This window comes from Zingiber officinale, chromosome 2A (genome assembly GCF_018446385.1).
Source record: "Zingiber officinale cultivar Zhangliang chromosome 2A, Zo_v1.1, whole genome shotgun sequence".
NCBI lineage: Eukaryota > Viridiplantae > Streptophyta > Magnoliopsida > Zingiberales > Zingiberaceae > Zingiber > Zingiber officinale.
This window is the reverse complement of record NC_055988.1, coordinates 125,227,186-125,239,637: the sequence shown is the minus strand read 5'-3', so window position 1 is coordinate 125,239,637 and position 12,452 is coordinate 125,227,186. Positions and strand designations below refer to the sequence as shown.

The 12,452-nt window shown below is 44.1% G+C and overlaps 1 protein-coding gene and 1 long non-coding RNA gene across 2 annotated transcripts; both read right to left on the bottom strand.

Moving 5' to 3' along the window:
- Positions 1 to 5,804: 5,804 nt before the first annotated feature.
- On the bottom strand, positions 5,805 to 6,203 carry LOC122042224. Its single transcript, XR_006129185.1, has 2 exons — positions 5,999 to 6,203; positions 5,805 to 5,922 (listed from the first exon to the last, which is right to left on the bottom strand). It is a non-coding gene; the product is annotated as an uncharacterized LOC122042224 (long non-coding RNA).
- A 30-nt stretch (positions 6,204 to 6,233) lies between these two features.
- On the bottom strand, positions 6,234 to 7,525 carry LOC122043973 (LEAF RUST 10 DISEASE-RESISTANCE LOCUS RECEPTOR-LIKE PROTEIN KINASE-like 1.2). The gene is made up of 4 exons (XM_042604528.1): positions 6,728 to 7,525; positions 6,538 to 6,651; positions 6,288 to 6,454; positions 6,234 to 6,245 (listed from the first exon to the last, which is right to left on the bottom strand). The coding sequence occupies exons 1-4, from the start codon at positions 7,509 to 7,511 to the stop codon at positions 6,234 to 6,236; spliced, it is 1,077 nt and encodes a 358-aa protein (XP_042460462.1). The 5' UTR covers positions 7,512 to 7,525.
- Positions 7,526 to 12,452: the final 4,927 nt, after the last annotated feature.

The window sequence follows — 12,452 nt, the reverse complement described above, 5'->3', positions numbered from 1 at the left end:
TTATCCGAGCCAAAGGCTCGAGTATCGAAGGCCCCGTACCATTCGGACGGAGGTATATTAGCCGAGCCAAAGGCTCAATTCCGAAGGCCCCGTGCCGTTCGGCCGGTGGTAAATTATCCGAGCCAAAGGCTCGAGTATCGAAGGCCCCGTACCATTCGGACGGAGGTATATTAGCCGAGCCAAAGGCTCAATTCCGAAGGCCCCGTGCCGCTCGGCCAGAGGTAAATTATCGGAGCCAAGCGCTCGACGACGAAGGCCCCGAGCTGCTCAGCCGGAGGTATATTGTACGAGGCAAAGGCTCAATTCCGAATACCCTGTGCCGTTCGGCCAGGTAAACGTTGTCCAAATTAGGCTTAAAAGCCCGACGAGCTCCGTCGTTAAAGATCGAGAGCCGCGCCGACCGGCTATAAATATCCGCGCCGACGAGATCCGTCGTTAAAGATCGAGAGCCGCGCCGACCGGCTATAAATATCCGCGCCGTCGAGCTCCGTCGTTAAAGATCGAGAACTGCGCCGACCGGCTATAAATATCCGCGCCGTCGAGCGTCGTTAAAGATCGAGAGCCGCGCCGACCGGCTATAAATATTCGCGCCGACGAGCTCCGTCGTTAAAGATCGAGAGCCGCGCCGACCGACTATAAATATCCGCGCCGACGAGCTCCGTCGTTAAAGATCGAGAGCCGCGCCCACCGCCTAGAAATATCCGCGGCGAGCTCCGTCGTTAAAGATCGAGAGCCGCGATCGGCTATAAATATTCGCGCCGACGAGCTCCGTCGTTAAAGATCAAGAGGCGAGCCGGCTAATACCCACGAGCTCCGTCGTTAAAGATCGAGCACCGATCTATCCGATCCGACGAGCTCCGTCGTTAAAGATCGAGGGCCGCGGCTATAAATATTCGCGCCGACGAGCTCGTCGTTAAAGATTGAGCGCCCGCCGGCTATAAATATCCGCGCCGACGAGCTCCGTCGTTAAAGATCGAGCGCGCGACCGGCTATAAATATCTGCCGACGAGCTCCGTCGTTAAAGATCGAGAGCCGCGCCGACTATTCATATCCGACGAGCTCCGTCGTTAAAGATCGAGCCGCCGACCGGCTATAAATATCCGCGCCGACGAGCTCCGTCGTTAAAGATCGAGAGCCGCGCCGACCGGCTATAAATATCCGCGCCGACGAGCTCCGTCGTTAAAGATCGAGAGCTACGTATTCGCCGACGAGCTCCGTCGTTAAAGATCGAGAGCCGCGCCGACCGGCTATAAATATTCGCGCCGACGAGCTCCGTCGTTAAAGATCGAGAGCCGCGCCGACCGGCTATAAATATCCGCGCCGACGAGCTCTGTCGTTAAAGATCGAGAGCCGCGCCGACCGGCTATAAATATTCGCGCCGACGAGCTCCGTCGTTAAAGATCGAGAGTCGGTCCGGCGACTATAAATACCCCGGGCGGACGAACGAATATCAGAGAATAAGAAACCGCGAAAACCACAAGTATTAAAACATTTAGGCCCGCTCGGGCGTTGGTCCTTAGATACTTGGCGTTTGTCGACTTCACACTGGCTAGATACGTGCAGAGCGAGTAGGCCATCCCGCTCGGACTTTGTTTTATGGGTTAAGCTGATCGGCCGCGTGACGGAGAAGACTTAGAGCATGATTGACTCTAAGCATAAACATTAAGCAAACAGAAGAATATTATGGATAAGGATCAGGAAGACGCAAGCAAAGACATAATTGCATTAAAGGGAAAGCATGCCGGACGGCAAGTACAAAAAGTTGCGCTGGGCGTAAGAAACGCAAAAACAAGATAGAGACGAGGAACACTCTTCACTCGGGGTCTTCGAAGTTGAAGAAACCGTCCGGAATGTCGTCTATCATGGCCGCCAGATCGGAGGCGGGAATGTGCATTCCCACAGGAAGGTGGCCACCCTTCTTCAAGTAGGCCATAGTGACCTTGACGGCCTCGGCAAAGGTTGAAGAGACGCTGCTGCCAAATTTCGTGCCGAACCTCTCCGAGCGGAGGTAATCTTGACGTGCAGCAGCCAGACGACTCGGCTCCCCTTCCTTGTACTTTCTGAGCGCCGCCCGGGAGGCAATCAGTGAATCTTGAAGAACTTTCTGGTCCACCTCCGCTTTAGTGCGTTCAGCTGAGCGCCCATCCCGTTCGGTGGTTAGTTGGGCTTCCAGCTCCTTAGATCGCTGATCCAGGGCTCGGACTTCAACTTTCATCTTGTCCAGATCAGCGATCGCCCGCTTCTTCCGGCTACTGGCGCGTTTCACGTCTTCGTCGCGCTTCTTCACCAAGCCTTCAAGTCGAGCCACCTCTGTAGCCAGGTCGGCGGCCTTCTTCTGTTCGGCCTCGCGGGCTTGTCTCTCCCGCTCGGCCGATGGACCCCCCGAGACTTGGAGCTTTTCAATAAGATCCTCCAGCTCGGCCAGCCAATGGCTAGTGGCGATTTGCTCAGCCCAATGCTGTAAGGGAAATAATAAAATCAGGAACCGAACAGTAGCATGGCACAGGAAGAAAAATGAACCTACCTGAGTGGCCTGCTGCATGTGGTTATCGCCGAGCTGCTTGGGCGTCATGAGGGCCACCCGAATCTGGGCGTCCTCAAAAAGTTTGGCGAGCGGACCCGTCAAGGTTATTTCATGAACGGGGCTTGATGGCCGATCGGCAGACAATAAATATTCCTCCGACGGGAATCGAAGGGTAGTCTTGATGGTGGGGTGGCCGACCGGCACTTCCTCGGCCGTCATCGCTCGACTCCCTATGGTTGAAGTTTCGCCCAACCGTCGTAGGCGACGACGAGTCCGTGGAGGAGAGCCGGAGGGCTGTGCGGTGGGCGAGGCCACGGGGTCCTGCGGCGGCGTGCGATCTGGAGAAGCGATCTCGATCGGCGCTGCGGTTCGCCCTCGGGGTCGGTGGACTCTCTTAGGCGTTTCACGAACTTCCGTGGTGAATCCGGCTGGGGACTCCGGCTCGGTGGAGCGGAAAGCAGATTCGCCTCAACCTCCGTTGAAGCGGGTTGGGTGACTTCTGCGTCCCCCCTCTCCTGCATCTGTCGGGCGGATAAGACTCGGCGAGTTCTTTTTGGTAGCCGCCTCAATTTCCACGGCCTTCAATTTCAGATGATCGGTAGCCTTGAGCGCCACATGACTTCAGCTGCGGGAAGAAATTAAAATCAGTTAGACAAAAAGCGAAGGGAGTAAAGAGTCCTTACCCATGCGGTAGGGAAGATTGGCCCGAGCGGGAGATAATCCAAAAATGTACAACACCCCTTGAGAAGCAACTGGTCGATTTCCGGACAAGCAATTTGCCGCATGAAGGTAGGCCGGATTGCTTCTGAATTTGCCGAGCTCCGGCTGGGTCGGCACAGCAGTCTGCCATTTGGTTCTGAATGCTGGCCGCTCGGGAAGTCGTATATAGAAGAAGAACTCCCTCCAGTGCTTGTTGGAGGTCGGCATGTTCTCAAAAAATTTGAAGCATATTCTACTTTGGAAAATAAAAGTACCCAACTCGGATTGTTTGGGGTAGAAGAAGTAGTGGAATATTTTGGGGTCAAGTGGGATACTGTGCAGCCTAAAGAGGACGACAATCCCGCTCAGTAGCCTAAAGGAATTCGGCACAAGTTGGCCGAGCGGGATGCGGAAATAATTACAAACTTCCAAAATAAATGGATGAGTAGGAAATCTAAGGCCGCCCTGGAATTGGTCCAGAAAAAAACAAATAGTACCGATCGGCGGGTTATGGGGCCGGTCGGTCGGGCCGGCTACAACTATTTCATGATCTTGCGGGATCCCGTAGGTCCTAACAACGCGCCGGGCGTGCTCCTCATCTAACCTACTCTCCATACTCATATACCACGGACCGTGAACCTCGGTAGCGGGTGCAGAAGTGCTCGCCATGATTAAAGAAGGGAAGGAAGCCCAGCAATACTCGGAAACGAGGGGACGAGAGAAGAGAAGAGGCTTACTGAGGGAAGATCAAAGGAAAGAAGCCCAGGAACTCGAAAACCACCGGAAAGCAAGCACGGGGAGTCGCCGGAGTAAGCTAGCAGCAGGCAGCTTCGGCAGAGGACACGCGATGAAACAGAGAATGCGGCGTAAAGGCCAGAACGAGGGCTTTATACAAATGAGACCGCTCAGCCTCGTCCGTCGGATGAAGGGCACAAGAGACGAGGTCATTATCTAACCGTTCATTTCAAAACAAATGGCGTCCCATCGTACGGAGCGTCACCGCCACTAGAGACAAGCCACGTGGCGCTCTGTCACCAAGCGCAATTAATGCGCCCATACCGCGCATGCTTCGGCTTAATGGAAAAGACTTGCGCGATTTTCAAGAGGATTTAGACAAGCAAACATCCACGTTGGGCGCCAAGGCATACAAAACGAAGAGCCGAGCGGATAAATTTGGCATGAGGGCCGAACGGCTCAAGGGATATCAGCAGCAGCGATAAGGCGACGACCGCCCGCTCGGACACACAGTCCAGTCAGTCGGACTCACTGCCTCCTTCGACTAGACTTGAAGGGGAGGCAAGTGATCCGGCGGTAAGAATGGGGGACCCACAGATGGGGTCCCGTCCGAGCAGAACCAGAGATTACCCGGTCAAAGGTTTGGGTTTCCGACGCCAAAGCAGAAGAACCGGAGCCTAGTGGCCGAGCGGAGGTGTCGGCGGAGGTGTCCGCTCGGCCGAGGACAGAATGGCCGAGCGGAGGTGTCCGCTCGGCCGGAATCGTGGCGAGGGAACAGTGGTTAGCCGAGCGGCCTATTCGCTCGGCTCGGGATATGATATGTCACCAAAGGCATGATGATTAGACTGTACGCAAGATGGCACTATTAAAGGCCCCACCATCACGTCACGGAAAGGTTGATACAGTAGCAGTATGGTCTTATGGATGCCCTTCTGACAGGCCCACACCTAGGCATGGTCGAAAGTAGGTGATCGCTTCGATTGGTGTGCCCAGGCTCCTTCGAGAGGTCTATATAAGGCCTCCATTTCTTCAACCGAAGGTACACAAGTCTCCATTTTTCTAAGCCACTTTCTCATTCCTTCGCCTAACTTGAGCGTCGGAGGGCCGTCGCCGGGACACCCCCCCCCCCCGGCTCAGTTTTGTTGCAGGTTCGCCGGAGCACTCGAGGATCTAGTAGAGAGCGCCACATCCTCAGCGTCCGTTGACTCCTGATTCGGACAGGATCAAATGGTATTTATGACAAAATAGGTCTGAGATAGAATCTAATATCATGTTCTTTTTAAAAGATATTTTTCTTCATTTCTTCTAAATATGTCATTACTCTTCAAAAGATATTAGGGCTTATAAAGAAGATACTAATAACAAATGATTTGCAAGTATATTTGGAACGGTTTTTTGATCATCTGATCAATCATAACAATCAGGTTAAAGAATATGAACAAATGGGATGATCTACTTACGTATCCAAGTAGACTAAATGAATTGTTCATCGAGTGTGAGCCAGAGTTTCTTTTGCCAGAAATGATCTCAAGCATAATCACCCCAAAGCTATATACATCAGACTTTTCAGAAAAACAACCAAGCAAGCCATATTCTGGTGCCATGTAACCGCTGTTATATAACAAAGTTATCAGGAAACACACAAAACATACAATGCAATTTTGTCCTTGTAGTGTGTTACACACACAAAAAAATATCAATTGAGTTGATAAAAGATAATACTTACTAAGTGCCTACTAATCTCCTTGTATTTTGTTCCATATGACTTTCTCCAAATATCCTTGCCAAACCAAAATCTGAAATTTTGGGATTCATATTTTCATCCATTAGGATGTTGCTCGTCTTCAAATCTCTATGAATGATGCGTAGTCTTGAATAGCGATGAAGGTAAACAAGTCCTTGAGCAATGCCTTGTATTATACAGAATCTCTTATGCCAGTCTATTTGTGCTGAAAGGTTTGAATCTGAAAATATGTGTCTTAATTACTCGAACTCATGGAATTGAATCAAATGAGTGACAAATATGGTAAGATGACTAACCGAATAAGTATTTATCCAAACTTTTGTTGGGCATATATTCATAGATGAGTATTTTCTCATTTTCATGGATACACCAACCTAAAAGCCTGACAAGGTTAGTATGCTGAAGTCTAGCAATTAGCTTAACTTCATTGTTCAACTCCTCAAAGCCTTGTTTTGAGTTCTCAGAGAGCCTCTTCACAGCTATATACTGACCATCTTCCAGTCTTCCCTGCAATAGATAGTTTAATTTGTTTCAAATAAGATCCTATAAAGCATAACAAATTAAAGAGAACTTGTTTGTTCTTACCTTGTAGACAGAGCCAAAACCACCTTCACCAAGCTTGTTTGTGACCGCAAAGTCATCTGTTGACTTATGAATACTGAAAAAATCAACCAGGGGGACATTAATGACTTCCTTATCAGATCCAATAGTATCATCAGGAGCTCTTAACTCGCGCAATCTTCTTGCTTTTCCTGCATTCGAGAGACAACTTATTGCTAGTGATGATTGATTTTGTGAAGTTCTACGAAATATAGCATGGCTATTAGAACCTCACCCAATCGCATGTGCCTCACCCACGTAAAATAACATGTTATTCCGAAGAGAAGCAATGCAGTAGTGGCTACTGTAAGTATAATAACAAGTGAATGTTTTTGATTCCCTGGAATCCCTGCAGCAAGAACAGAGGATCGAAATTGAAATCCAGCAACTGGTATCGCGTAATCTGATCTCAGAGATATACTCACTGATTTCACTTCTGCAACTTCCGAGATGGACTCCATTGGGGCAGATGCAGATATTGTCCTGCGACGTCGAGGTGTTGTTGGCGTCGTAGCCGCACCGGCCACCGCTGGCGGCGCACTCGCTGCAACTCCTCGCGCTATAATTCGTCATCCAGCCAGCCCGCAGCAGCGCAGTGTAGTTGCTGCCGGCACTGATGTTAGAGTCACCCATCACAGACACCAGGCCGACGGTGCAGTTCGGGTCCGGCGAGCGCGTACGGGCGGGGTCATACTCGCCGCCGAACATGACCCGGGTATTGAGCCGGGGGCAGGACATGTTCTGGTAGCTCCTCGGGATGGCGCTATCCGACCCGGAGCAGTTGAAGAGGAAGAATATCTGCTTGTTGGAGTCGCTGGCGCTGAAGGGGAAGACCCCGGTGGTGTTTCTGCTGAGGAGGAAGGCGCAGGAGTCGGCGTCGCCGAGAGTGAAGTGGACGGAGCTGTTGGAGTAGAAGATCCGGAGCACGTAGAATTTGATGTTGAGGACGGTGAGGAAGAGGGCGCCTGTGTCGTTGAGGCAAGTGAGGGCGAACGCCGGAGGGCCGCAGTAACTCGGCTGGTGATCGATGATCCAGAACGGGTAGCTGACCACCTGGTGGCCGCATCGCTGGGGAGCGCAGTCGTCGTAGCTGGGCGTGGTGGATTCCGGCACTGCTGATTGCAGAGAGGAAAGGAGCAAGAATAGGGCAGGGGTCCAGAGGTTCCTCCTGGTCAGCCACATGGTGATTCTCTTTCTCTCTCTGATCATCTTCTTCTTGTTCTGTTCCTTGCTTCGCTTGTCCAATTATGTAGGTTTAAGTTTGACTTTCAAATGAGAAAGGTGTTCCGTGGCCTTTTGATTCGATTCCCGGCGATCACATTTGGATCTGGATGGAGCTCGATCGAATCCTTGCGGAATTGGAAACGTGGTCGATTGGAATTTGGATGAAGTGTTACTTGATGGGATGATGATGATGATATTTGGGTCAAATTTAATATAACATAACGTAATTTTAGATAAAATTAATAGTATTACAGTAGATTTAGTTAAAATATTCTAATATAAAATAACTTTAATTAAAATTATTTTAAAATAAAATAATTTTGATAGACTATTCTAATTATTTAGTCTTGCTACGTAAAACTACTTCGCCTTATAATTATTTTGACTCTAGATTTCTTAGTTCACGAAACAAAAACGTGAGAAATTTGACTTGTGGAATGAAATGAAGGTTGGATTCCTATTGCTTTATACAAATTGTATAATTTACGAGAGTCATACCAAGACTTAAATATTCGCACTAGAACACACAATGCACAGTTCAATTTTCTTAATCCATTTGATTTAAGATTTATTTAACTTATTTGTGGACCACAATTTACTCAACACACATCCATCCCAATTCATCACTGTTCCCATTTCTTCTATTCAATTCATCTATCGCATCCTCTCGTCTTCTTTTGTCAATCTAATTTATTTGTACTTTCCTATATGTATCTCCAATTTGTAGGACTATAGAAAATTAAAAGATTATCCCTAATTATTCATATCATCAGAAAAGAAATATTCCTGTTCTTTAAAAAAATTTTAGTTTAAATCAAAATTATACTATTTTAAAATAATTTTAATCAAAATTATATTATTTTAGAGCAACTTTCTACTTTGACTAACCATGCATCATCCTAAAATAACTTTTGTCCGCATATTATGAAAAGGGAAGGTGCTCCTCATAGTTCATCTAAAATTATATAAAGGAAAATAAATTATATACTCATACTAAAAGATGAGAGAATTTTTTTTTCTAAAAATGTGTTCATTGAAAATTGACCTCTTACCTATGATAATAAAGCTACCACCTAGGTCAAGCAACTATATATGAAGTAGAGTTATTTTTTAAAAAATATTAGTTATTTCAATTTATTCAATTTTATTTCGATTTTAAAATTCCAAAACTTATTAAACTGATTGACGAATTGATCTCAATCGAACTGCTACTGCCTACTGTTATATCTGACTCTACCAGCGACTGCACAATTTAATAAATCGAAGTAACTCAACTCTAAAAAAAAATCCATCAGTAACTAATCAAATTAACTAATTTAATATTGGTTCAATTTTAATAATAACGTTTGGTCGATTCAATTTATCTAAAAAAAAATCAATTTGTTCCATTTCACATCAGAGCATATGAATTTGTAAATTTTTAATTTTTATTAGATATAATTATTTAGTATGATATGTTATTCACATTTAATATTCCTAGCAAATTTTTATAATATAAATATACGAATAGCAATTGCTATTGCATTAGAACACTTATTTTTTGTTTTAGTCATTATAGAGAAAATAGGGATTTTTATTAAAAAAAATTGTAAATGAAATAAATATAAAACTAAAATTTCATGAAAAATATATAATTAGAAAAAAAACAATTTAATAAGAATAAAAATAACGAGATGAAACTTTCGCTTGAAGAATATTTTAAAATCAATATTATTTTAATTATATTATTGATGATGTTATTTCTTAACTTCTAAATAGATTTGGACCATTTAAAATATATAAATATTAATTTTATATGTGAGGTAGAAAAGTTAAAATTCCTTAATGATAATTTTTTAAAATAAAATATTTAAAATTTAAAAACTTTTTAGCACTTATTCGATGAATATTAAATCCATATTAAAAATTAGAGATATTAAACATTATAAAAAATAATGTTTTTTCCAATACATGATAGTTTTCATGATACTATTGACCATACATGTTGGTATCTATATTTTGGAATCAATTTTTAGCCATGCAAAATATTACATTGGATGTTTGATCTTTCATATGTAAAGGAGTATTGTATTAGAATAAAATAACCTATAATTTACTTACAAGTATCTAGTTAGGGGCCGACGATATTAAATCATTATCATTAAAATTAAAATTAATAACGTCTCACGAGCAATGTCTCACCGGATGATTTACTTGGGTTGTGGACCATGAGCGCCAACACCATCACCCCAGGCTAACCTCTTCTTTTTTCTTTTTTCCCTTTCTTCTACAATAAATTTGAATATTTTTCTTTCTCACTGCCGCTAGGCCCCGAGCTACCACCCAGTTAGGTCTATATATGGCTCTGTCATTGTCTCCCACGCCCCATGCCTAAGAACTTAATGGATGGTATGAGCAAATGTTTATTATTAATGGAAGTGGAAGGAGGGGAAGAGAAGTAAAGTAAAATATTTATATTCTCATTATTTGGGAGGGAAGGAAGGTTTATTAATGTAACATATGTTATCATACTTAGGAGGAAAGTGAGGGTAGTGAAGGTTAAATATATAAAATTATAAAATTTAAAGATGGAGCCCGGTACAGCTCTACCCGAGTTGTACCCCGGATGCTTGACGACGGCGAGAAGAGAAGAACGTCGATTTTACTGTACATGTAGAAAAAAGGGGAAAATGGAAGAGAAAGCGGAGGCTAGCCCGGGCGTTGGCGTCGCCGTCGGCATCGACGTCGGCGTGGCCCACAACCCAGGTAGATCACCCAGGCTGGCTCCGCCATTGATAAAATTACCCTCACTTTTATTAAAAACTTACGCATTTAAGAATATCATGTATACATTTTACATACATTTATTGATTAAGACTTACGTATTCAAATAATTATAGTTCATTTATTAAAGTCGACGTGGTTTTAAAGTCAACATCGGCGTCAACGTCGATATTGACGGTGTGCGAACATCGAGCGGTGTGAATATTTTTCATCGCGACGTAAATAATAGCTTAAACAATAATTTTTTAAAATTAATATAATAAAAAATAATAAAATTATATTATAAATTTTTTAATTCCTCCTACCTTTCCTTACACCCGATGTAAAAAATTCTTTAGTTTTATGTTAAAATTTATCCTTACTTATCTTTCCTTTCTTTACCTCACTTCCTTCCAAATATAATTTTAAATTTTCTTTTTCCTTCTTTACCCCTCCCCTCCCCTCCCCACTCCTCTCTCCTGCCAAACAGTGCTTAACTTGGCTCCCCACTCCTCTCCTCCTGCCAAACAGTTCTTAACTTGGCTGAAGATTGCCGTTTTGTGGTTTCAAAGTAAATTTGGAATACAATAATATATAGGTAAAAAATAATACCATGTAAAATAACCCTAATGTAAATTCAGTTAATTTAATTTTCATTATTTTTTTTAAATCTGATTGTTCTGAATTATTTTAAAATTTCCCTAATGAATCAAACAACTAGTCCTTGATGAATCAACCAACTGTTGGTAGTAGATGGCAACTGCACATGCAGTTACCATAACTTCCCAAGTGCAGTTGGAAAAACGGTCAATGTCCTCTTTATAAACACGTCCAAGTAATGTAAGGGTGTGAAGAAATATACTGGTTTTTTTGTTTTTTCCAAGAGATGAAGAGTTCCAGATCCAACAAAAATTTAAGGGGGTGCAGGGTCGTCGAATTCCTCCTCCGACTACAGCTTGCATGCACAGATTTCATGGGAGTAGATGGAGACAAGTGCGTAAGGTCTAATGGATTGTTCGTAGACTCCATTTTACTCTAGAAAATAGATGACGTTAGTATCGAGCTAGGGAAGGGGTCTCGGTATTGGTCCTCCGACGTTCAAGTCAGTCACCGGCGATGATATAAAAAGCGGAGCAACAAGAATGAACACTGTAGCGCAAATAGTATATATCGCGTACCTCCGTCAATGCTTGGACGGGCATGCGATATAGAGTTCGTATAGCGCGCGTGCACGCTTCCCCAGACGAGCATACTTCTCGAAGTTTCCCTTGAAAAGACTTGTCAATAAAGTGTCTCTGACACAATATTTTAACAAGCCGAGCATATCACTGATGTGACAGTAAAAGCTTCTGTAGTACGATCTTCTTGTTGACCATGCTTGGTGTCAGCGACACTAACTCTCAAAAAAATGTCGAGAGATAACACAGTGGGTCCGTTGCTAAGCCGAGCGGATTAACCCTAGGCCGGAACTTTGCTGCGCCTGTGTCGCATCCGCTCGGTCGAATCTTCGTTGTGCCTGCCCCGAGTCCTGTTGTCGGGTCAAGCGGGGTAGCTGCTCAGCCCGAACTTCGCTACGCCCATCTCGAGTCCTGTTGTCGGACCGAGCGAGGTAGTTGCTCGGCCAAGATTCTGCATATCGTCCGACCGGCCAATACGTTTATCATCTGTTTGCCCATATGATATCTGAACGTTGACCGCCAACTTTTATCTCCATCATGATAACTAACTCTTACAGGATGGACCCCTCTTTATCGTCGCATCAACACCCATTCTAATTTTATAGGCAATGTGGCATAAAAAATAGATTTGATTTTATACGCCCATTCAAAAGATTTGGACAAGATGTCCTTGTGCAGATAAAATGTAAGAGCATCCACAATACGGGCGTCTTGGGAGCTTCCATTGTGGATATGACAGGAGGGACGGAGCTCCCTCTCATAGTGGGAGGAAGCTCCCTCATTTTCGAGAAAAAAAGCGGCTTCCTCCTTCCTTTTTATTTTTTTTTATTTCTAATTAAAATAATTATTTTTATCTTTATTTAAAAAGCTAGCTAATAATTTTTTTTATTTTAGGTCTTTTATTTCAAATAATGTAATTTATTTTTTAATTATTAATATTATTTAATAGTAATTTATGAATTTAAATTTTATTTATATATAAAGTAAAATATAATGAAAAAGTATG